General features: G+C 36.1%; 1 protein-coding gene across 3 annotated transcripts in view; it reads right to left on the bottom strand.

Moving 5' to 3' along the window:
* The window catches only part of Sgtb (small glutamine rich tetratricopeptide repeat co-chaperone beta), a 49314-nt gene that overhangs the window by 21343 nt on the left and 667 nt on the right, over positions 1 to 27304 (bottom strand). For 2 of the 3 annotated variants that reach the window (XM_004862866.4, XM_004862863.4), the window contains exons 2-5: positions 26498 to 26613; positions 17383 to 17486; positions 14323 to 14392; positions 1307 to 1406 (exon numbers count right to left, since the gene is read on the bottom strand). In XM_004862866.4, the coding sequence (XP_004862923.1) occupies positions 1307 to 1406; positions 14323 to 14392; positions 17383 to 17486; positions 26498 to 26597 (374 nt within the window). In that variant the 5' untranslated portion in view covers positions 26598 to 26613. Of the gene's footprint in view, positions 1 to 1306; positions 1407 to 14322; positions 14393 to 17382; positions 17487 to 26497; positions 26618 to 27304 lie in introns of all 3 variants that reach the window. The other variant, XM_004862864.4, reaches the window with a different exon arrangement.

Genomic DNA, 27304 nt, shown 5'->3' with positions numbered 1-27304 from the left:
AGCCTTGCAAATGTGGCCTAGAGGGTTCGGATCTTTGTTAAAATGGACAGTGCCAAGAAATCTGAGGTCAAACAGGCTAAGGTCAGATGCAGGTAATCTACCCACTGTTTTCCTCACGACAGGAGGGGAAAGGAGCTCTCTAGTCTCTTTTATGAGGTCATTAGCCATTCCTGACAGCTCCATCTTCATGACCTAATCACTTTCCAAAGGTCTCTCCTCCACACATCATTGCAATGGTGTTTACATTTCAATGTATGAATTTTGGAGGAAATAATCATTCAGTCTATAGATAGTATGAATAGAAAATTTAGGAGAAAAAACCACTAATACCAATATTTGAAAAATGTCTAACCAGGGATGGTGACAGCACACACCTGTTTATCCTGACACTCCAGTAGGCTACGGCAGGGGGATCATGAGTTTGAGCCCAGCCTGGACAACTCAGTGACTTAGCAAGACCCTGTCTCAAAATAAAAAGTAAAAAGGGCTGGGTATGTAATTCAGTGCAAAGGCACTGAGTTCAAAAAAGAAATTATAAAGTCCAATCTCATCAGTAATTAAATATAAATTGGGAAAATTAACATGGAGACAAAAAATTATAATTTAAATTTATAATTAATAATTTTAGTGCTTAATGCTGATAAAGAGCATGGCAAAATAGATACACAATCCTGAGGAGAAAATTAATTTTCAAAATACATTCAAAGAAGTTGAAATGATTTTTCAATTTGTATCAATTTTCTAAATATTTACATTGTTAAACCAATTAAATGCATTTCTAGGGATAAAGTCCAGAAAATCTGAAGCATAAAAAAAAATTTAGAAACATAGACATTCACAATAGCTTAATATGATTGAAAAAATTAGAAACAAGCTTAATGTCCACCAGCAGGTCAATAGTTAAGTAAATTAAAGTGTATGTATCGACTTATTCAAAAATAATATTTATTGCATACCTGTTTGCCCACTCCAATGCTAGGCACAGGAAATTAATAAAAAAGAATAGAGCCAAAATAGACCAATGTGTAACCATTTAAATGTGTACGAAGGAATTCAATGAAATTAGGACATATTTATGACATGTCCAGTGAATAAAGCTCTAAAATTGAGTGCACTTACCTAAAACAAAACACACCAAAAGGTTAATACGGTTGACTCTGAGGTATAAGTTTATGAGTTTATTTTTCCCTCCTCCTTTATATTTTCTGAAGTTTCAAATTTTATTAAATAAATTTTACAACTTTCTTTCAGATTATTAATCCAAATGTTTAAGAACTTTAAAACTGCTATAATGGTCCCAGTTTACCTGTTGCAATAATAAACTGCGTTATTGGGATCCAGTTCTATCGCTTGTGTGTAACAATCCACCGCAGCAACATAATTTTCTTCTTTCATGTGGTTATTACCTAAAATAAAATAATTGATATGTACAGTAAGTACAATATATAGAAAAAATATACACTCTGAAAGATAACTTGTAGTCACAGAAATTACAGTAATAAGGTCAGCCACATTTGAGATAAATTTTTTTTTTTTGGTACCGGGGATCGAACTTGGGTCCTTGCGCTTTTGAGGCAGGCGGCGGAACCACTGAGCTAAATCCCCGGCCCCTAGAGATAAATTTTATAATGTACTACAGAGCTAATGTTCCTTAGCTGCACTGTGTTTGCATCACCTTAGAAATGCGGATTTTTAAAAATTAATGTTTGTGGGCCTTACAAAATTAAGGCTAGTGTGAGTAAATGCAAACATTATGACTATTTCACGTCCTCAGTCCTTATCTTCTCTCTGCTCCCTTTTAGAGCTTCCCTGTTCCTCCCTAATCATGATCTTAACTGGGACCTGATCTTCCACTCCTTTCCTGGCAATACCCACAACTGCTGAATAGCCAAGCTCTCAGTATGCCGCTGTGAATAAGCTGGTGAAACTAATCATGCTAATGTTTTTGGCAGATAATACTTTTATGTGCTAGCCCTCTAGAGATAGAATCTTTTTAAAGGGAGATTTAGGGCAAATAATTTCTACACAGATTGAATTTCACATACCATGCTAGCCTACAAAGTAATGCTCTTTAGGAAGGGCATCTACAGATACATCTGGCAGTAATTTGGCTAGGTTAACAAGGGGTCAGCTAAAGGGATTTCCTGCGACCACCTCTTGTTCTCCACTAATGGGGAAAAAAGCATCCTGTGCATTTGTAAGATCCAATGTCAAAACTAAAAATATTAGAGCAACTGGGAGTAGGAAGGATTTATTTCTCAAAAGGTCTCTTAAGATTCCTTCCACCTTTCTATCAGCCACAAGCTCTCCTAGTAGCCTTACTCTTAATAGGTAATTAGCTAGTTAATGGGAAAAGGTAGGGCATAAATATGCCCGGAACAGAAACACGAACCAGAAAACTAAAAGAAAGGGAAGTAAATTAAAGCATACAAAAGTCACTGTAAATCAGAAATCAGAAACAAATATAGAGAATGAAAGCTAACAGGTTTATTTCTTTTAAGAGTGATAAAAATGTTTTATGATCAATTTTAATTTTTACTAAGATGAGATCCAAATTGTTGATTCCTTGAGATACTTCTTGTGATCATTGCCTGAACCAATGTCTTCAAGAATTCTACCTATTCTATCTTGCATCATATTTAGTGTTTCTGTTTTAATATTTAGATCTCTGATCCATTTTGATTTGAGTTTAGTGCACGATAATAGATATGGGTATATGAGTCTACTTTTTTTTTTTGGTACCAGGGATTGAACTTAGTACCTTGCGCTTGCCAGGCAGGCAGCGGTACCACTGAGCTAAATCCCAGGCCCAATATGGATCTACTTTTAATCTTTAGCACGTGGAAAGCCAGTTTTCCCAGCACCATTTATTAAAGAGGCTATCTTTCTTCCAGTGAAGGTGTTTGGTTCTTTTGTCAAAGATAAGATGGCTAAGTATGTTTGGAGTTGTTTATGCATCTTCTAATCTGTTCCATTGGTCCTTGGATGTATTTTTGACCTGCTCTAGAGTCATTAATCATGTCTTTCATTATGGTCATCATCTCTTTAGTTATCTGAGAAATGATTTCTGATTTGATATTTTCTAGAGCCTCATTCATCTGCTTTGCTACTTTTGCTGTTACCACTTCAAAGAGTCCGGGTCGGTAGGTTTCAAATTGTTCCACCTCATTGCTCCCAGGGTTTGCGTTTGGTAAGCTGGAAGTTTGGGGTTGTATCTTGCTTAAGTATCTTCTCATTTTCTATTTTTTTTTAAAATTTAATCCTGGGTTGATGCTTGTAAATTACATATGGCAAGTAGCTTTATTGTTACTATTTAGAACCCTTAGGAAATGACTGCTTCTCAGAGGTGTCTTCCAGGTGTAGCTGGCATTTGGGTTTTTGAGTCTGTTGCAAGATCTTGCCTCTTCAATTTATTGGGGATGAAAAGTTGCTGCCTACTTGGCCTAGCCCTTGGTTCTTTGGCACTGGCCTATAGTGCAGGAGACAAGCTTGAAACCACACTGGGCAGGCTAGAAAATATTACTGAATTGGCTTAAAATTTAATTCATAAAAAATTTAATTCATTTTAGACAAGGCTTCCACTGGCATGTGGAAACAAAACGCCCTATGCCAACGGCCACGGTTGAGATTCCAATACTCAGTGGTGTCTCTGATAGCAAGAGGACACTATAGCTGAGGATTTATGACTCTTGCACAGCCATTCTCTCAGATCAAATGTTAGCCCTTTGCAGGAATGCATCATTCCTCCCTTTTGCAAGCCTGGCTCACATCAGTGCCTCAGTCCCGTTGTTCCCTATGTCTGCCTTTACACTCCCTGCAATGTTGTGTAATCAATAAATACTGACAAGTCCAGACCTCATGGTTTTAGCCTTGGGAGAGCTAAGATCAAGTCCCAGCCCCCATTTATGCAAACATTTTTCTCTCATATTATTCTTTAACCATCAGTCAGGAGGTCAGGCAGCCCTGGATACTACAGTATTGTTTATAACACTTAGGCAATCTCATTCTTGGCGTACCAGGAAGAACAACTGATTAGAACAATCATGTCACCTTGGCTAAAGTGGTACAATCAGCAATAACAATACCATCAAACAGCCTAGAAAATAACAAATGTGGTACCTAGTGATTTTCTATTTTTAACTGTATGAAGTAATTTGCAGTTACATAACAAAATCTAAAACAAACCAGAAAACTGTATATAGTAAATATGCCCTCAGCATGGCAATTTTACCCAAGGCAGAAAATTTAAAAGGGGATGGGAAAAAAATAGAGAAATAGAAGAAGAAGAATTTAGACGCAAGGCTGGAAGAAAAAGCAAAATTATGCAAACTTTGGGTAACTGGTGAAGAAGATGGGAGAGAAAGAGAGAACGAAGAAATAAAAGTAGTATCAGAACTGAAAAACAACAACAACAAAACTAGAAACATTCACATTTTTATAAAAACAAGAACAAAAATCAAGAAAAAAGAAAATAACACAAGAAGAAAAGGAAAAAAAAGATTACAGAAAAATGTCCACTTTAAGACGTATCTCTGCTGTCACTGGTAGACAAATTGGCCACACAGAGCCTAGATCCATGTTGATTAATCCCAACAACTCAGCTATATATTTACAGCAGGGTGGTGGATAATCCCACCAAGCCTGCACCTTTAGTTCTGAAGCTCAGGCTGGTTTCTGGCTGAGGCTGGAATCCAATTTGTTCAGCCTGCAACACTCCGTGTATCTCCTGCTGACTTGAACTTGGCTCCAGCCAGCTTGAGCTTGGCTCCTTGACCTCCTGCCAACTTGCACTCAGTTCTGCCTCACCCTGATGGAGCCAGCCAACAGCTGCTCTGAGTTCCAAGCTCAGTTGGCCCCTCTCCAAGATGGCTCCTGGCCAAGTGTCCTCTCCTGAGGGACATCTGAACCAAAAAAACTCACCAGCCACTGTATTCACTGCTGTATTCCACCAGTGCATTTCTCCGTGGAGGCCTCTGGGGTCACGAGTAGTCACTGTACATCTATACGTTTGAGCCACCCTTCTCATATAGTGAGTCAAGGCTCAGGGAGAAAGTGGCATTTGTCACCTCTTTCTTCTTTGCTGAAGTTTCCCCCCTTGATCTTGCTGTGGGCTTCAATTCTTGCTTTAGATCCTTGCTGGGTCCCAGGGACCCATTTCCCTCCTTCTTCTCTTCCTCACATTGCTATATTCCAGCATCTGGACACCAAATTTTGGAGAGGGTGTTTCGCAAGCTACTTTTAGAAGAAAACTACCTGGTAATACCACTATCCTCCCCATATTATTCCTTTGACTCTTCTGTATCTTACCTAGCCCTATCTCATACCCAGTGCTTTTGCCTCTGTTGGTAATTTAAAAAAATTTTATAATTTTTGGTAGAGTCTGGAGTTCTATCACCCGTTTTCTTATTTTCTTACCTCCTCCCTGCTTTTTTTTTTTTTTTTTTTTACAGTACTAGGGTTCGAACACAGGACCTTGCACTTGCAAGGCAGGCATGGTCCCACTGAGCTAAATCCCTGGCCCCTTATTCCCCCTTTTTATGTTACTTTGTTTTATCTGTTTGATAAGGGTCCCCTCCTCTCTCTCCTCTCTCTTCTTTTCTTGCTATCTCTCTTTCAACTGTTGCCTTATTATTTTACAGTGGTACCTCAGTTCACGAACTTAATTCTGTCTATGATTCTAGTAGTAACTGAATTGGATGAGAACCATATCAAATTGCCCCATAAGGTTAACACCGAACCTAACTATTCAATGTGATTCAGTTCTTGTCCAATTTGATTTGTGACCAGAGTTGTGGAAAGAATTAAGTTCGGGAAATGAACTATATCTTTTTTTTTCCTCTAGTTTAATCTCTATTCCTTATTATTTATCCTTTTCCTGGTTGATTTTCTCTGTTACTGTTATCTAACACTATTAACTTTCTTTCACTATCTTTTATATCAATTTTATCACTCTCTTCCCATCTTCCATATCTAAATTTATTCAAATTCTATTTTTTTCTTGTTTCCATTCCTTGCAATCTCTAACATTATAACAGTAGTATATACTTATGAATCTGCAGATAGTTAAATCTTACTACAGTTTAAACACGGTTCTGTAGTTAACAGAGATAAAATAGCTCTATTGAGTAGATATTTACTGTATATCAATTATCTAATTTGTCTCAGGGTTTGTACTATAACTATAGATCATGTTACTATGGTTAAAGGTGATACAGTGATAGTTGTTACAATCTGTCATTATCCAGTTTGTATTTTATGCTGTTGTTGTTTCTGATTTTACAACTTTAGCCAAGGTGACATAGCTGTTCCTATAAACTGGTTTACCCTATTTCAATCTCTAGATTGCCTGGGGGGTCATAAACAATACTACAATCTATTACCAAAGAACTGGGTACTAGACCAAACAGACTGCATCCTCACCTCCCCAATAAATACAAGAAGTTAGATCCTGGGACAGACCCAAAGGCCAATAGCTAGCTACATCTAAAGGACATCTCTGAGAAGTAGATTACCTAAAGAGTTCGCCACACTAGCAAAAAAGCTACCCACCATAGGCAATATGCAAGCCCTAACAGAGAAAATAAATAAACAACAACAACAAAAAAACCCCAGAAAATGACAAAATACTGAAGCAAAATACCTCCAAAATCTCGCAAGTGCCCCAAAACAAATCCAGGGGGAATAGAGGGGGAAGAAATCAAAAGCCATAGAGCTGAAATATATGAAATGGAAGCAGTGGTAACAACAAAACAGATAAACAAGACACTTGGTGAATTCAAAGCAGAGATAATTAAAGACAATCATCCTAGTAAAACAAATGATTAGTGAGTCTAGAGAAGTTTCTAATAAAAAAAGAGAAGCTAAAAAAAGACATGAAAACTTTGAATGCCCAGTATTAAAAAGAACTAGAGTCCATAAAACAGTTTCAAACAGAAATCAAGGAGATTAAAAACTCTTTGAAAATATTCACAGCAGGGGGTCAGAGAGAAGGGGTGAAAAAGTATTGAGATGTGTTATGTACATATACCAACTCTCCATGAGGAATATAATTATTATGTACTACAAACATGCATGTACTAATAAAAGTTAAAAAAAAGTACATGTAGCAGAATCAATCAATTTGAAGACAAAATATCACACTGAGAAGACAGGGCTATGGTTGGTGATCAACTAATGAGAGATACCTTGAAAATACCAAAGGACCATGAAAAATCCATCCAGCAGGTGCTAGATGATGCTAAAATGACTAATCGAAGATTAGTTGAAATCAATGAAAAATCAGAAAATAGCACAAATGGCATTTAAAAAACAAGTAATAGCAAAAACCTTAACAAGCATAGAAAAAGATACTGCAATACAGATGAGTTATATAGAACTCCAAATAGTTATGATCAGAAAAGAACAACATCAAGACAAATAATAGTCAAGATTCCAAAAATTCAACACAAGAACAGAATATTAAAAACTACTAGGGAAAAGAAACAAACCACCTATAACAGAAAACCGATTAGAATTACAGCAGACTTCTCAACACAAACCCTAAGTCAAAAAGAGCTTGGGAGGAAAAAAAAAAAAGAAGAGTTTGGAGTGAAGTGTTTCATATCCTAAAAAAAACAACTTCTAATGGATGTATGCCACAAACTTATGTTTCAAAATTAATGGAGAAGTAAGATACTTCCACAATAAAGACCATTTAAAGAAATGCAAAACCACCAAATCAGCACTCCAAAAAATTCTCAAGGACAGCCTCAGGAAAGATAATGAAGATAAAAATGCCAAAAAGCCAAGTACAATGAATCAACCAGGCAAATCAAGCAACTAAATAGGAGGGAAAGGGAACCAACAGCAGGAAAATAAAATATTGAAAAGGATAAGTCATTGCCTATGTTATAACCATCAACATGAATGATCTTGATTCAACAATCAAAAGAAACAGACTGGTAAAATGGATCAAGAAAAAAGATCCAACATAAACATGCTGCATACAAAAAATACATTTAACCCAAAAAGAAATTCATTGACTGAAAGTCGAAAGATGGAAAACAATACTCCATGCACAGGAATCTAGAAAAAAAAAAAGCAGGAGTAGCTATTCTGATTGCAGACAAAATGAATTTCATGCCAAGATTGATCAGAAGAGACAAAGAAGGTCACTACATATGGATTAAGGGAACAATTCAATAAGAAGTGATAAAAGCATAAATATATATGCACTACATATCATTGCACCCAACTTCATAAAGCAAACACTAATGGAAATGAAAACTAAATAAGCACCCATATAATTCTATAGGGGACCTCAATACCCCACCATCACAAACAGATAGATCAACCAGACAAAGAATCAACAAAGAAATATCAAGAGTTGAAACAAATCTTTGAACAAATGAACTTAACAGGTATCTACAGAATGTTCCACCCAACAATATAATACACATTTTTCTCAGTAGTACATGGAACTTAGTCCAAAACAGACCACATACTAGCTCACAGAGCTTAATTAATGTAAAGAAATCAAAATTATCGCATGCATATTATCAGATCATGGTACAATGAAACCAGATATCAATGGCAAGACACCACAAAAACTACACAAACACACAGAAATTAAATAATACCTGCTTTACAGATGAAATTATAAAAAGAAATTACACAGTTCCTACAATCAAATGATAATGCCAATATGACATAACGGAACCTATGAAATGAAAGTAGTTCTAAGATGAAAGTTTATAGTGGTGAATTCCCACATAAGAAAAACAGAGCAAGCTCAAATAAATAACCTAATAATGCACCTAAAGGTTCTAGAAAAACAAGAACAATTCAAACCCAAAGCCAGGACAAAAAAGGAAATTATAAGAATCAGAGAAAAAAATTAATGCACTTGAGAATAAAAAAAATTCAACCAATGAATCGAAAAGCTGGTTCTATGAAAGATTAAATAAAATAGGCAAACCCTCAGCCAAGCTTATCAAAACAAGGAAAGCAAAGACTGAATCCATGCAATTAGCAATGAAAAAGGTGAAATCACAATGGATTCTGCAGAATTCCAGGTCATCGGTAACTACTTTGAGAACCCATACTCTAATAAAATGAAAAATTCCGAAGAAATGGATAGATTCCTAGGTACATATGAATTACCAAACCTGAATAAAGAAGATATAAAAATTCTGAATAATACAGTATCAGTCAATGAATCTGAAGAATTAAAACAAACAAACAAAAAAAGAACTACCAAATAAGAAAAGTCCAGGTTCCAACAGAGTCGCTGCTGAATTCTACAAGAACTTAAAATGTAATGCCAATACTCCTCAAACTCGTTAATGAAATTGTAAGGGAAGCAGTACACCGAAAGTGATTTCTAGAAGCAAGCATTATCTGACTCCAAATCTAGAAAAGAACCCAACCAAAAAGGAGAATGACAGGCTATTCTTTTTCATGAACATAGATACAAAAATGCTCAATACAACACTGGCAAACAGAATGCAGTAAATCATCAAAAAAGTATATACCAGGCCGGGGATTTAGCTTAGTGGTTCCACCGCCTGCCTCGCAAGTGCAAAGTCCCAAGTTCAATCTCTGGTACCAAAAAAAAAAACAAAACAAAACCAAAACAACAACAACAAAAAACTATACACCATGACCAAGTAGGATTCATTCAAGCAGTGCAGGGATGGTTCAATAAAGGCAAATCAATAAATGTAACACATATTAACAGAAGCAAGGACAAAAACCTCATGGTCATCTCAATAGACACAGAAAAAGCATTCGACAAAACGTAACATCAATTGGGCTGGGGATTTAGCTCAGTGGTTTTGCCGCCTGCTGCGCAAGTGCAAAGACCCGAGTTCGATCCCTGTTACCAAAAAAAAAAACAACCTAGCATCAATTAATGATTAAAATCCCAAAGAAAATTAGGTCTTTATCTCAATCTGATAAAAAGACATCTATGACAAACCAACATCTATGACAAGCCAACATCATACTAAACAGAGAAAAGCTGAACGCTAATATTCTAAAATTAGCAACAAGACAAGGACGCCCACTCTCACTACTCCTGTTCAATACAGTTCTAGAAATATTAACCAGAGCAATTAGAGAAGAAAAAGAAATATGTATAGGAAAGGAAGTCAGATTATCATTATTTACTGATTATATGACCTTCTACATAGAAGATCCTCAAAACTCCACCAACAGACCCCTAGAATTAATAACCAAATTCAGTAATGTAGCAGTATATAATTTAACACTCAAAAATCAATACCATTCCTGAACACCAACACCAAACTCACCAAAAAAGAAATTAGGGAATCAATACCTTTCACTATTGCATTAAATAAAATACTTTGGAATTAACCTAACCAAAGAAGTGAAAGATCTCTATAATGAAAACTACAGTACTCTGAAAAAAGAGATTGAAAAGGGTATCAGAAAATGGAAAGCTATCCCCTGTTCCTGCATAGGCAGAACCAATATAGTGAAAATCACCATACTTCCACAACTATTATATAGATTTAATGCAATCTCTATCAAAATACCAATTGGGCCTGGGATTTAGCTCAGCAGCACTGTGCCTGCCTTGCAAGTGCAAGGTCCTGGGTTCGATCCCCAGTACCAAAAAAAAAGACCATTCCTTACAGACCTAAAGAAAACAATCCTGAAATTCATATAGAACCAGAAGAGACCTAGAATACCAAAAGCAAGTCTGAGCAACAAGGGCAAGGTAAGAAGGATCACATTCCCAGACTTCAAATTATACTACAAAACTTCAGTGATAAAACAACATGGCACTGGGGGGAGGGGACAAAAAAATAGACTTGAGGATCAATGGAACAGAATAGAAGATGCAGAAACAATTCTAGGCACACTCAGCTACTTACCTTTGAAAAAGGGGCCAAATACCTTCACTGGAGGAAGGACAGCCTCTTTAACAAACTGGGAAAAATTGGTATCCACATGGACAAGATTGAACCTAAACCCATATCTCTCACCATGCACTAAACTAAAATCAAAACGGATCAAAGATCTAAATATTAAAATAGAAACACTTACTCTGCTGAAAGATGGAACAAGTAAAACTCTTGAAGACATAGGCGGAGACAAAGGTTTATGAACAAAAACCCTGTTGCACAGGAAATATTACACAGAACCAACAAATATAATCACATCAAATAAAAAAAAAATGAGGGGCCAAGGAGTTAGCTCAGTGGAACTGTGCCTGCCTTGCAAGTGCAAGGTTCTGAGTTCGATCCTTGGCACCGAAAAAAAAAAGGGGGAAACCACCAACAGAGTGAAGAGACAATCCACAAAATGGGAAATTTTTCCCAGACAGAGGACTAATATCTAGAATATATAAAGAATTTTTTAAAAATCAAACCCCTCCAAATTTAAAAACCCAATCCAATATTGGGCATCTGAAATAGACACTTCACAGATGAACAAGTACAAAGGGCCAATAAATACATTTTAAAAAATGGTCAACATTGCTGGCCTTTTAAGAGATGCAAATCAAAACACTGAGATTGCACCTCACGCCAGAAAGAATGGCTGTGTAAAAAGAACCCTTCTCCGTTGTTGGTAGGAGTGTAAACTGTTACAACCACTATGAAAATCAGTATGGCAATTCCTCAAAGAACTAAAAGAGGTTCCATTTGACCCAGCTATTCCCCTTCTAGGTATCTCCCCAAAAGAGTTAAAAGCATCATACCCCAGTGATACATACACACTCATATTTATTGTAGTATACTTTATAGTAGCTAAATCTTGGAAACAGCCCATATGCCCATCAACAGATGTGTGAATAAAGAAAATGTGGTATTTATGTACAATGAAGTACTACTCTGCCATAAAGAAGGATAAACTTGAGGCATTTTTAGGTAAATGGATGCACCTTAAGACCATAATCCTAAGAGAAATGAACCACGTAAGTATAAATATCACATTGTTTCTTTGTGCGAGAAACCCAAAATATAAATAAGGAAAAAATGGAGGATAGATATTAGGAAGTAGGAAGATACTGTTCAAATAGGAAGGGGAACAAGAGATGGGGAGAGGAGGGAAGAGAAGAAAGGGAAAACGGATTTGAAGAAAAAATGTAAATAGAGCTTTTGTAAATGGGAAGAAGGGTTAAAGGGAGGGGAGGGGAAGTAGACAAAAATATAAAAAAGAATGAAGATGTGTTATACACCTGTACAAATTGCCCATGATGAATGTCATCATCATGAACTGCAAACACGTACTAATAAAGAGTTTTTAACTTTACTGTATATCTTGTCCTGTAAACTACTTCAAATATGCAGATACTACAATATATGCTAGAAGATATGTATACTATAATGCAATTTATAAAAGGCTTTAAGTCATAAAATATTCAATATAAAACATTTGTACAGGGCCGGGATTTAGCTCAGTGGTTTCGTCGCCTGCTGCACAAGCACAAGGACCTGAGTTCGATCCCCGGTACCAGAAAAAAAAAAAAACATTTGTACAATGTTATTCTCCTATAAAACTGTCTTAATTCTCACAGCCCAATGAGATACTCATACATCCAAACTTCTGTGACCTGTCAGGGACAGCAAGAAACCCTTTCTGATTTCTTCTGATCTTACTGCAGCTCTTCAGAAGCGAAGTATATGAAATATTTTAAAGCAACATTAAATGGAGGTACTAACTCACTAGAAGCCTTAATTAACTCAGATAAGTGTAACATGTAACCTTGAATAACCTTATGCTTGACAATTTACCATAGACTTTATTTTCAACCAAATAGTAAAATCTAGATAAAATGGCAATCACTTCTACTTTCTATGTAACATGTCTGAGATGTGACATTTCTTAGTAAAATTCTATGCTGTCACACATTAAATGAGTCTTAGCCTACATGTCCTCCAAACTCTCAGCTTATTAAAATTCATTATGCTAAAAGAAAGCCAAAACAACAAAACCTCTACAGGGAATGCAGTCTCCTAAATGTTTTACCATGCAGAGGGAGCTGAGGGGCAGAAATAAAAATCAATTTACCATTTATTCAACATTATTACTAGAACTAAACCAAACTACAAACATAAAATGCTAACAGAAAATACATTGCATCACTGAAGATTTCACATACTACAAATATCTGAATCGGACAAAGAACTTCAGATTAAACTGTTCCAGTCAGAAACTAATACATGAAAAATACATTTGTATCTGGGTAGATCAAATCCAAATTCTTTATGGAACAGTATAACTCAAAGGACAATGAAGATCTGATTGTTGCTCTGTTTTACATGTAATTTATGTAGTCATACTATTCTAAGATTTTTAAGACACTGTGAAGATACCATTTTTGGAACAAGGAAGAAGTTGAAAACTGAGACAAATCTATTTGTTGGAAACACAACATTTTTAGAAGATAATCACAAAGTAGTGGAAAGAAATGCAAAGGCTCGAAGATAGTGTTACTTAGGATTACAAAACTGTCTTTCTAGGAAATTCAGGGTACCACAACCAGTAAAAACAGTGATACAGGTGTATATTTGGAGACCTAGGGAGGTGGCCAGGTTTAAGGAATAAATGCATAGTCTTTCCCATATCTACCTTTTTAAATACCAAATAATTTTTTTTCTTAAAAACCTCAAGTGCCTTCTTCAGAAACAGACCAGAAAATGGTTCTATGAATAGATTCTGAATACAGCATATTCCTTAATCATTCTCTGCCTCTTTACAGGGCAAGGAATTTGTTGGTTTTCATTCAGTGCATAAAACAAAGGGCCGTGCCCCACAGTCTCTTAGTATAAATCTTACAGGGCTAACACTGTTCTCCATAGCTTAATCTAATTGACATGATGGAAAAATTGAACACAGATCCTTAACACTGACTTACTAAAATCAAGAACATCTCAATAGTCAGATACTAGAAAACTCAGTAATGTTTCAAGCAAATATGTTAACTAATAAAACAAGTCAAGTGCTATATGCATGCATTAACAAACTCCAAAGAACTCAAAACACTTAAGTATAAAATAACATTGAAAATTATTTTCTTCTCTTTAAGCATAAAGAAGAATTTGGGATACTAGAACACAAGTAGCAAGTGTAGTTATAAGCAAACAGCTCTTAAGTGATTTGTTCTGAAAGTTTTATGTGAGATCTGCTTCTCTCAACACAAGCCACACCTATTTCCAGGCTTCTCACCATCACATTCATTTTAGATTCACAATTGTTATGTGGACTTCTGATAATCCAATTTGGCACTGTAAACTAGAATCATATCAACTCATAATCATGCTCTCCAGAGTTTCAGAAACTAAATAAATAATTTCTGTATGAAATATTTACCTTCATCTTTTAATTGGTCAGCTTTTCCCACATCTTCAGGCACTAAGTTTTCAAGGGGCAGAATGTCATTCTGAAATTAAATAAAAATAAATACATTTCTATTTTGTTGCATAGTCATGCATACACCTGTACACACACACACATTTAAAAATAAAACCTGGAAAGGTATATACCAAAAGGTTAACAGTAGTAATGTTTGCAAGTAAAGCTTTCACCTTTTCTATCTTTCTGTGTTGCACAAAATTTTGAAACAATGAGCAAAAAATTTTTTTCACTTTAAGATGTAAAACATACAAAATTTTGTTTTAGCACCTACTATCACTTTCAAGCCTCTCCTTCATTAATAAAGTTCAAACCAAAGGTCTTATTAAAATTGAACTGAAAATCTGGAAATGCTTTCAGTGGCACTAGGAATACAATGTATTTTTCCATTTTCAAAAAGCTTTTTTTTTGGGAGACTGTCTCAAAAATATTAATTAATTAACAATAAATAAATAAGACCTTTTCAAAATTATAATGCTTTTAAACTTGACTCTGATATTCAGAATGTCTACAATTTTCAAAAAACCATAATTTGTAGCTACTACACTTATATACTACATTTTATTTTTTTATTTTTATTTTTTGGTACCAGGGATTGAACTCAGGACCTTGCACTTGCAAGGCAGGCACGGTGCCACTGAGCTAAATCCCCAGCCTTATATACTACATTTTAAATGTATCTCCTATTACTTTTGTCTTAACTGAAGTTTCAATAAAATGTATAGACTTAACACTAGTAATATACTTTGCTAATTAGACACAACTAGAAATCACTAACAGAGAATATGGGCCTTCTTTGTTTTTTAAAATCTTTCTCTACTAATCAATTTTCCTTGCTTTTGTTTTTGTTTTTGAGATAAGGTCTCCTTATGTATTCCAGTCTGGTCTTGAACTCTCTGTGTAGATCAGGCTGGCCTTGAACTCACAATGATCCTCCTCCCTCTGCCTCTCCAGTGCTGGGATTTCAGGCATGTGCCACTCCACCTGGCTTTACTAACCAATTTAAGCATAAAATAGTAAAATACAAACAGTATGGAAACAAAATGGGAACTTTCGTAAGTAGAGTTTACTACTTTTAACTGTAGTTGAAAGACATATTACTGCCCTATAATACTTGCTTTTAGAGTTCCTTTTATTTTAAATCTCCCAACAAGCCTAAGCAGTTTACAAATAGAAAAAAAAGAATATTTTAGTCAGAAAAAAACAACATATTAAAAAGTTGATTATGTTCTATTGTTTTCCAAATCTTTTTTAACTATTTTAATGAAACTGCCACAGTTTTATACTTTGAAAAGTAATTTTCATATTCACTGAGTAAATCTGACAGCTCATAATATGAAGGCAAATGAATTCAGTTAGTATATGCACCAACTTAACTGGGTGGGGAAAGAAAAGCAGTATCCTAAAATTAAAATGACTGATATTGGGCCAGAGGTTTAGCTCAGTAGTTCCAGCGCCTGCCTTGCAAGCACAAGGTCCCGAGTTCAATTTCCAGTACCAAAACCAAAAAACAAAACAAAACAAAAATGACTGATATAACATTTAAGTACACTTGATGAGAGAAATAATTTCTTTAATTATAAAAATGGTGATACTATTTCAGACAAGTTTTAGTCTTTCTCTGCCATACTTTTAGCAAATGCATATGGAATAAAGCCATGGCTGTTAATAAGATTACTAAAGGATGATGATACCTAACATATACCACTGCAGATGTACTAGGGAGAAGTTTGGTAAACTACATTTTAAAAATAGTATGCAACAAATTTCTTACAATTAAATGCAATCAGAGAAATACACCAAAAGGGAAAAAAAGAACTTTATACAAATAGAATGTCTTCAATTACAGCTTCCTGAAAAGTTAAAAAAAAAAAGTTCTGATCTCTTCAGTACTAAGTCAATGGTGACAGTAACTAAAGAGTTAGCCATTCCAATTGCTGCCTGAAGCTCAGGCCTTGAGAGAACAAGGTCTGCTTTAGCCATAGCCATATTCAGCCATTGAGGCAAGGTTTCCTGAGGAGGCCACAGGCTCAGACAAAGAACCAGATCTCATCTTCACTAAAGGGAAGAAAAAGAGGGTTCTCTGCTAAGGAACAGAGAGACATGCCACTATCTTTACAGCTTGTCATATAATTAGAATTTATTTGGGCCAGGGGTGTAGATCAGCAGAAGGACACCTATCTAACACTTGTGAGGTCTGGAGTTTAATCCCCAGAACCACACAAACACACACACACGTGCGTGCATATGCATACATGCACACACACACACACAAATTTGTTGGATGAGTTAATGTATTATCTGCATTATTCTTTTTCCAGGTATAAAAGAAGGGAGTCAGGAGTATTTTACTGCCAAATTTCTGTCTTTATTGCAACTTGAACTTCTTCTCAACAAGCTCTATAAACAGAGCCTGGAGAGTCTAGCTAGATGTGGTACTGTCAGCAATGTCCATTTCGAGCTGCAGTGTTTTTTTAAATTTTATTTTGTTTTGTTTTTAAATATTTTTTTGGTGCTGAGGACCAAATGTAGGACCTCCCACTTGTAAGGCAAACACTACCACTGAGCTAAATTCCCAACTCCCCATGCTCAAATTTATCCTTCATGTTTCAACTTTACTCCTGAATCCTTCATTATGTACCAAACTCAAATACAGAGCTAGAAAAACAACAGGAGTTCATGAGGCACTAAAATGGAATGAAAAAACACATGCATGGTCAACTAGGATTCCCTCAATTACTCATACTGTAAAAGACCTAAAAGTCAACCAAGATATATCATTAAATATAAAAGCTGAGAGGATAGGAATAGGTACTAATGTGAAAATCTAAAGGACATTTAACAAGTTATATTTTAGATCTCAAATTATCTCCATACAAACTAATCCATCCTATACCCAGAAAGAAGTTAATTACTTATAGACCTGGCACTGCAATTATTAACAATCCAACATGAGACTGGAGTCACACTTTCCTCATACTTTCATCAGACCCTAATGAAAAAAGAATGACAACATACCTTACAAAAGGAATTTGTGAACATTTCTGTCAAAGGCTGTGAAACCGCTAGATGTGTATCTTCTAGGCTGATCTTAAAAACCGTCTCCAGGCACTGAATTGCAACTTGAAACAAATTTTAATAGTGGAAAAAAAAAGCAAGTTAAAAAAAAACAGCTTTTTTTTCCTGATAGGAATATAATCTGTGGTAAATCAGTACTTATGATCACAGAACATGAGGAAAACTAATTCGCTCAGCTGCATTGAGATTTCTATTTACAGACCAGATACTGAGGAAAAACAACTTGATTTGTTACTAAAAAAAAAAAGTGTTATCTACAATAAAATTTCTGAATATATATAACATCACATTCTTATTGAAGGCTATCAGAAAGAAGAGCAAGCCACTAATAACTTACTCCCCTCATCAACAGCTAATTTACCACCAATGTCTTAATGCTTTGAACAAACTTAAAATATCACATATATAGATACACCATAAATACATACACATGCACATACACACACATACATGTATATGTGCTTTTCTGAGACAAATCTCCCTGTGTAGTCCAGACTGGTCTTCAACTTGCTGTGCAGCCCAGGCTGGCCTTGAACTTGTGATCTTCTAGTCTCATTCTCCCCAGTGCTAGGGTTACAGGCTGGTGCCACCATGCCTGATTCTATATATGGTTTAAATGTGAGAAACAGAAGTATCAACCTGAATAAAAATGGTAAAACAAACAGTCCCTGATATATAAGAAATATTAAATATTAATCCTGGTATACTTAAGTGAAGGTAGATCAGTTTAAAAGATTCATTCATACAGTGCCAGAGATTTAGCTCAGTGGTGCTGACACCTGCCTCATAAGCACAAGGTCCCGAGTTTGATTCCCAGTACGAAAAAAAATCCCCCAAAGCAATCAAATAAAAACTGTTCATCATTTTAAAAAAAAGATTCATTCATACATGCAAATTTATCAAATGCCCACTATGTGTAAGATGCTGTTCTAAGGTGATGGACAAACAGTGGTAAACATAACAACAACAACAAAAAAATCACTGTCCACATGATAAAGTTTAGTTTTTTGTTTTGCTTTTTTTTTGGTACCGGGGATTGAACTCGGAACCTTGAGCTTGAGAGGCAGGTGGCAAAACCACTGAGCTAAATCCCCAGCCCTGATAAAGTTTAGTTTTAAGATGAGTATGGTCATGTTTCAGTACCTCATTGTTCCTCTGGTGTGAGAAACTGAAAGGGGAAATAAGGACTAAAATGTATAATTGATATTGGGAAATGGAAAGAAAAATTTTTAAATGGGAAGTGCAACAAGGGAGGGGGAAGGGTAAAGGAAGGAAAGGACAAGAAAAAAAAGTGAAAATACCACCTTTTTTCGGGGGGGGGGGGGGGACCAGGGATCTAACTCAGGACCTTGTACTTGAGAGGCAGGTACGGTGCCATTAAGCTAAATCCCCTGCCCAAATAGAAGGAAATAATGAAAACAAAGCTTTTGTATATAGGCTAGGGGTATTGATGGCAGAGAGAATGGGAAAAAAAAAGAAGTGGCAGGATATGTCATGTACAGGTGCAAATTCCCTATGATGAGTCTTATCACTATGTATAACTAAAATGTACCAATATGGGCTCAGCAGCCAGCACCTGCCTGGCAAGCTCAAGGCCCTGAGTTCGATTCTCAGTACCAAAAATAAATAAATAAATAAATAAACAAAAATAAAATATACCAGTAAAGATTTTGCTCCAGGAAAAAAAAAAAAAGAAGAGTGTGATGGTGCACATCTGTTATCCCAGCACTCTGAGAGGCCAAGGAAGAAGGACTGCAAGTTTGAATCCAGCCTGGGCAAAACAATGACCTAGCAGGACTCTGATTCAAAAAAACAAAAACAACAACAACAATAACAACAAAAAACACTTTACATGTAACAGAAGGGGAAACACAAGTAAAATTATATCATGTTGAATGATTACAGGTGTCTCATCTCTTTTTGGTTCAGAACAAGATCACAGGTTGGTACAGCTACGGAACAGACTGAGAACATGGGAAGGAAAATGATATAACCAACTAAAAGTCTGGTTAAAATGCTGAGAATGGATGAGTGTTACAGTTTAGGTCTACGATGTCCACCAAAGTCTCATTTATTCAGAGGCTGGGATTTTGAAAGCTGATTGAATGCAATAACTTCATTATCAATTGATCCATCTATTGATGAGTAAATACCCAAATTAACTCTTAGGAGAGGAGTGAGTGGGGGCATGCCTTTCAAGGCTATTTCTCTTCTCTGGCTCTTCCCTGCTAACTCTGCTTTCCGGTTGCTATGAGGTTAGCAGCTCTCCTCTGCCATGCCACTCTGCCATGTCATTGCTGCCTTTGAGCCAGCCCGCCCTAGACTGAAGCCTCTGAAATTGTGAGCCAAAATAAACCTTCTCTTCTTTAAATTGTATATGTCAGGTATTTTGTCCCAGGAAACAAAAGGCTCACTAATACAGAAATGGAAGAGATGTGAGAGAGTGGAAGCAAAAACCAAGTGGGTTCCTACTTAAATGATAAAGGAGGAACTTGGGCAGGAACAGTGAAAAGTACATATCCTCTCCTCAAAACTCAGAGAGATGGACGTAGAGTCTCATCTCGATCGTGCTCTAATGTGATCATGCTCCTGCTAGATAAGAAATTGAGAATGTAGACAAGATTTGTCCTGATCACTTTCACACAGTATGGAATAGATTCACTTACATTCTTTTTTTTTTCTTGGTGATTTGGGTTTTAATTTTGTTTTTATTGCACCTGACAAGATACAAGTTATCGATTGTTCCTCAATCACTTACATTCTTACGTGATTTTTAAAAGGTAAATTATGTATTAATTGTGGTCTTGAGAAAATTATGTCTGTCAAAAAGAAATACTGTTTCTTTCATTAGCCACAGAACAAGTCTCCTTAGAAAAGGGGCCAAATAAACAACAAAATTACCATATAGGAAATTATCTGTACACCCACCCTTCATTCTCTCCCTATTTTTGTCTGGGTGAATTTGCAATTAAAATGCTGAGCCACAAGAAAGATCTGCTCTCATTGCAATGAAAATAGTTAATTAAAATAATCAAAACAAAAAAAAGACGTATGTATATGTCTATATTCACTCTTGACAAGCATCCTCCCTACTTAGTCAGATTGGTTATTTCCTTTACTATGCCACATGGTATGTACATGTTTCTATTATTGTTCTTGTTATATTATACATAACTATTATCAGTATACTATGTGACCCGAATGTATGTCTGCTATATTATACTTGAGAACAAGGCCTACATCTTACTCATCCTTGACTTGAGAAGAATTTGGCAAATAGTAGATGCTCAGTGAATTGAATCTACTGACTGCAGTTCAAGTCATATTTGAATTTCTGAGAAAAAAAAAAATCAAAACTGTAAAAAAGACATTTCTCCTCTCCACTCCCCAAATAAAACAAACACCAATTCATAGACAAATAAAAGATTGAGGGAACCAAACTAAACCATTAACCAAAAACCAGAGAATGGAACTTTAGAGCTAAGCACTAACAGCACTGAGGGTCTTTTATGCCCTGTCTTGATCACATGGTCCAGTACAGCTTCTTAATTCTGCTGTTAGAACATAAATCTGGCACTTACTAAAGACAATTCAGTATTATTAAAGGAGGTTACTTTTTAAAATATAATTCTGTTTTGTTTTGTTTTTTTCGGTACTGGGGATCGAGCTCAGGTCCTTGTGTTTGCGAGGCAGCCGAGGTGCCACTGAGCTAAATCCCCAGCCCTATAATTCTGTTTTGATAAAAACAGAACTGGAACCTATCTTTGCAACTCAAGACTATCCTCTTTTTATTACTAACCTAGGTTCTCCCTCTCAATTAAATAAATGAGGTACAATACAATAATTTAACTTTTACCTCAAGATTCTCTTTTATGAAACAAATACATTGGATCCCCTTTTTGGGAAATTGCGCTCAGAAGTAAGTCATAAAAATCTAAAGTAATGCTTATGTACGTACATACTCATACAAACAAAAGTCTTTGGTACCGATGTCAAGCAAGTTAATAATTTAATAAGTTAATAATTTTACTCAATAATACCATAATTTTATTCAATAATATCCTATCTGTATAGCACTTTATTCAAAAGTTTCCACATGTTACATACCTGCTGTTCATTGATTCTGATTCTCTTGACAAAATGTATTAGTTGGGGTGGGTGCAGATATATCCACCTAATAGACTTAAAAACTAAGATACAGATCAGCTAAGCCAGAGGCCAGGATCACTGGATTCAATTTATCAATTCAAGTAAACAAACATTTATTGAGTACCTATCATATGCCACACCTTTGTCTAGACACTTTTCATGTACCTGTGAATAAAATAGAAAAGATCACTAACCTCTTAGGGCTTATATCCTAGTTGGGCAAAGAGAGGAGAAATACAATCAATAAACAAGTGCAGAGTAAGGAGAATGGGGAGTGAGCAGAGCTGAGCAGGGAAGCAGGCTGCAGATTTAACAGAGTTCAGAGCTGGCCTCTTTGGGAAAAGAAATTTGACAAAGATTTTTAAGAGATGGAGGTATTATCATTATCTTGAGGGAGACCATTCCAATTCAAAGAAACAGCTAGGAAAAAAAAAAAAAAGAAACAGCCAGAACAAAAGCCCTTAGGCAAAATGATTTGGTGTATTCACAGTGAGGAAGCTAATTTGGCTGAAACAAAGTGAGAAACTATAGGTGAACAACACATCACAGAAGTCCAAATTATATAGATTCTTTAAACAACAACGAAGTAACATAAGGAGTCATTTCAAGATTCTGAGTAAAGAAATGATAGAATCTAAGATAGTCTGAAAAGATCCCTCAGAAGCATATAGACTAGGGGCCGGGGATTTAGCTCAGTGGTTCTGCCACCTGCCTCACAAACGCAAGGACCTGAGTTCAATCCCAGGTACCAAAAAAAAAAAAAAAAGAAGCATATAGACTAGGTGGAGCTATTATGTAAAACAGGTAGAAAGACTTAGTTCTAACAAGATGTGATTTCAGGTGGTGAGAGGTGGCCAGGCTCTAGACATATATTGAAGTTAGAGCCAACTGGATTTATTGAGTGATCAGATTCAGAATATGAGAAAAAGAGAAAAGTCCAGAATGACACCCAAGTTTTTGGTCTGACCAAAACACAAGTTAGAGTTGCATCACCAAGACAGGAAAGTTGTGGATAGAACAGATTTTAGGTGGGAGGATCAGGAGTTCAGTTTTGGCAATGTTAACTTTGAAATGCCTGTTAGACATGTAAGTGGAGATCTCTAGTAGCCAGTTGAATATACAAGGCTGGAGTTTAGAAGAAAGGTCTAGGCTGCAGCTACAAATTTGAGAAATGTCAGCATATAAATCAGTCAATAAGCTGAGTAATACCACCAAAGAAATGAGCGTAGATAATGAGAAGAGAATCAAGCAGTGTATCCTGGACATGGCAGGCCATGGAAAAGAAAAGGAATCAGCAAAGGAGAAACAGTAAACAAGATAAGAATACAACCAAGGGTGCCAGGAGTTAGCTCAGTGGTTCTGCCACCTGCCTCGCAAGTGCAAGGTTCCAGGTTCAATCCCCGGCACCAAAAAATAAAGGAATACAACCATGAGATTATGAACTATACTGGAGCTAGATGAATAAAGTATATGAAGGAAATGGATGAAGAAGTGATCATCAACTTTATTAACAGCAGCTAAAAACTTTAGTTATTTAAGTCAGATCAAGATTAAGAACTGATCGTTGATTTAAACACAAAAATCAGGGGTGGGATGTAGTTCATGGTAAAGTGCTTGCCTAGCATGTATGAAGCCCTGGGTGCAATCTCCAGCATCTAAATAAATAAATAAATAAATGACACAGCAATCTCTAATGACTGCTGGACATGGTGCTGTAATCCCAGCACTCAGGAAGCTGAAGCAGGAGGATAGCTGTGAGTTTGAGGCCAGCCTGGCTACAAAGCGAGTTCACGGCCAGCCTGAACTGCATAATAAGACCCTGTATCAAAAAACTCACTAATGACTTTGATAAGAGCACTATGGATACAAAGATGGAGGTAAAGGCCCAAGTGGAATGGGCTTAAGAAAGAATAAAAGGAGAACTGGTGCAAGGGAATATAAACAACTCTTTGAAATTGTTTTGCTACAAAAGGAGACAAAAAAAAAATTAGGCAGAAGTTTGTGGAGGGAATAGTATGATAAAAAATATTTATTGAGTGTTTTTGCTTTTCTAAAGAAGGTAAGAAGAAAAGGTGAGTTTATGTTCTCATGAAAATGATCCTGCAGAAAGTAAAAATTTGATGACATAAAACCAGGAGTGCAGAATAACTAGAGTGATGTCCTGGACTGGAAAGATGGGATCTAGGACACTAGTAGAGGGTTCCGTGAGAAGGAAACACTGACGGTCCATCTATGCTGGTAAAAGGACAGGCAGGGAGAGTATGTGGGTGCTGATGTTGGTGGGTGGGAGTTGGTGGAACTTGTTTTCTCATTACTTTGGTTTTCTGGATAAAGAAGGAAGCAACCAAAAAGGAAAACCGTGGATGAAGTTTGGGGATTTGAGAAGATATGAGAAAATGCTAAAATTATCATCTAAAGAATAAAAGTATGAATGAATACAAAACAAATAGTATAATTGCCTGACATCATTAAATGTCTTCTTGACATTTACAGTCATGAATTTAAATAGGACTAGTCAGAAAGGTTGTATATTGTACTCTATTGATATACAGTCACATGGATATGGGCACAAAGGAGAGAATAGGACTCAAGCAAAATTGGGTTTAGCAAGAAAGGGAAGGAGATACATGGGAATTATTATAATGATCAACTCTGGAATTTATGGTAAGAATGGGGGTAAAAAAAAGTAAGAGATCAAAAGGCTGGAAGTACTGGTGGATTCAAAGAATTGTTGGGGAAAAGATTCTGAAGCAGTGACCTAGAAAGACAGGGAGTAGTGGTCAGGAAGTGAAATTATGGAAGGTATGCAATTTTGGTAATGATAACATCTAGGTAAGGATTTTCAGTCTTGGCATAGTGAATTGGAGGGGGGGATTAGGATTTAACCCTGGACTTTTGCCAGCTATATCACCCACTTATTTGGGAGGCAAGGGGAGACAGGGTCTCGCTCAGTCATTAAATTGCCCAGGCTGGGCTCAAACTTGAGATTCTCCTGCCTCAGCCTCCCAGAGTGCTGGGATTACAGGCATGTACCACCATGCCCAGCTGGCACACTGACATTTTAGATTAGAAATTTCCTTGTCTGGGACTGCCCTGTGTATTGTAGTATGTTTAGCAGCATCCACCGCCACTGACCAGATATCAAATACCAGACCCTGAGGTTGTAACAATCAAAAATGTCTCCAGACTTTGAAATATCATCCTGAGTTTAGAACCCCTAAGACAGGGTATAGCCAGGTGGTTGAGATTCTCGTGAAAAAAGATCAAGAGAGTCCAGGAAACATGAAAAAATTACCTATGATTATATCAGAATTGCTATCAAGTGTAGCATGTGAGAGGGAGTAGGAACTACAAAGGTAAAAAATAAAGGTCAGTAGATGATAACAATTAAGGGAAGTGAATGACATAATCTGATAACAAGATTTAAAGCTGATGATATACCATCTTCAAAATACACAGTGGTAAAGCTGGTGCTAGAATTTAGGCTTCCTTCCTACGACTTTTTTAAATGTCTAGAAGGTGGGCAGACAACACCTCCACGTGATTTCATGTTCAATTAAATTAGACTTGCAAAGACAAAAATAGGGGTCAGTCACAAACAATTGGCACCATTTCTCACTGCCATATAAAACAAACAGCTGAAAGCACATATTTTTGGCTGAATACCATCCTAAAAATAGGACATAACATCTTGGTTTTTTAAAATACTCTCAATTTTCATTCTGGCCTTTAAAAACATTGTACTGCCTTTGATTAGAAAAGAAACATCTTTTATTAGATGAACGCATTTATCTGTTTGCTACAGAGCTATCATAACCAACATTTTCCTTAGCTAACCAGGTGCCTTTATCCTTACACAGTTCAACCATCAAGGAGAACAAAAAGACCTTAATATTAAATGGACCGATTTGCAATGTTTTCCTACTGTGCATCACCTGCTCCTCTCACTGTCACCTGGAAAGACATCATCTCACCAGACTGTGAGCAGATTTAGAGCAAATGCCCAATTTTCATCCCCACCTCCTTAAAACAGATTTACAAGGGAAGTACTTGAAATTAATAGATGTGTCCCTTCTATAGGAGGAGCAGCTGCAAGATGGGAAATTCAAACTGTAGTGTTATTTATTAAGTTCTCCAAAATGTACTCTCATTTCAATAAGTCTTTAGGCCACAAGGAAGGTAGACTCCGAACTTCGACAAACCCATCTGCAGAATTTTCTCGTTATGATTAAAATGAATTTAAATTTTTAATGCATACACATGAAGCACAAAGATGGTGCGAAGGATACACCTGATGGTATCCTTTGAGTCCTACTCACTTTTACAGATTACCTAATCCAGTATTTAAAGCTCAAAAAAAACAAGGATGAAATCCTCTCTTTTCAAGTCCCAAAGTATTTGTTAGCACTTGTCAGAGCTCATCAATGGCATAATTATTCAGACCTTTACATAGTGCTATTACAATGACTAAGGTATTTCATGTATCATTTCTGAACTTGATGCTCTCCTATTAAACAGGAAAAGAAAAAAACCTTCAGAACAAGTACCAAGATTTAAATTTCAGCTTCATCACATATTGGCTGTTATGTTACTTAGACTCTCCGGTTTCATTTTCTCATCTGCTAAATGCAAATGATATTAGTCGCTGAGAAGAAAAATTCTCTATAATATGAATAGCATAATTCTGACACAATAATTGTTCAATAAATGAATGATAGTCCTCTTATTTTGTGGTTAATTAAAACAAGCTTCAGAGAATGGAAATAAGATAATCTAATAGTTAAGTCTCTCTACTTGAAAGATTAACACAACATTCTGATTTTGTTATACTACATCAGGAAGTTGAGCTTGTAGCACTTTTAGTTTTTATTTACAACACAAATGAACACAAAGACCAGATGCCTACCTTCCAAACTTTCTTGTTCATCAGAAGTATAAGCATCCATCTGACTTTGTTCCCGCAAGAAACGAATAACTGCGTAAACTAGGTGCTTGATAGTTGACATTTTACAAGCTTAAACACTTCCTCAACAATAAAAATGAAAACACAGAGTTCAGTTATTTTAAAGAATCAGCCAGAAAAGTTATCAATGATAAAAATAATAAATAGCAAGGATTATATTATAGTAAAAGCAGAAAAGAAACTTGCATTATCTTGATGTTTTTAGAGTCAGGAGAGCACGGAGTATTGTTTATTACATTTTTAAAATTTTAACGCAGTAGTATTAAACTATGTTTAATCTTGGATCAATAAGATTTTTTTCCAAAACATGTAAAACATAAGCTTAGACTCTCACTGCATCTTAATTATATATAGGGCAGGGATACAGAAAAGAAGTACGGATATGGATATAGAAATGCCCCAAAAGGCCTTGTCCTAAGGTGAGGGAAATTTCATACTGCTGACTCAGAAACTAGTACACAATAAGCATCTTCACCTAGTACACGAGGTTTTTAAAACTGTAACATGTGTAATTTACACCTCACCTACTTTCATTAGTCAAGAGTTATCCGCTGAGGAAATACACTCCGGAAAGGCTGTTCGACCATTGAGTGTCGTTCTGGATAAATGGCATTTCTATGCAATCAACAGACACGTCAGGAAATCATTGTCTAAACCGATGATAGTACAAATGGACCAGCGCTCTCTGCAGTAGCTGTGCTCTAGTGGAGAGGCTGGGCGCTTCGGGTCCTGTTCATTCACTTGGAATAC

This window comes from Heterocephalus glaber, unplaced genomic scaffold (assembly GCF_053883595.1).
Source record: "Heterocephalus glaber isolate CG9 unplaced genomic scaffold, H.glaber_assembly_v1.0 deba00001543, whole genome shotgun sequence".
NCBI classification, from domain to species: domain Eukaryota; kingdom Metazoa; phylum Chordata; class Mammalia; order Rodentia; family Bathyergidae; genus Heterocephalus; species Heterocephalus glaber.
This window is presented reverse-complemented; position numbering and strand designations above follow the sequence as displayed.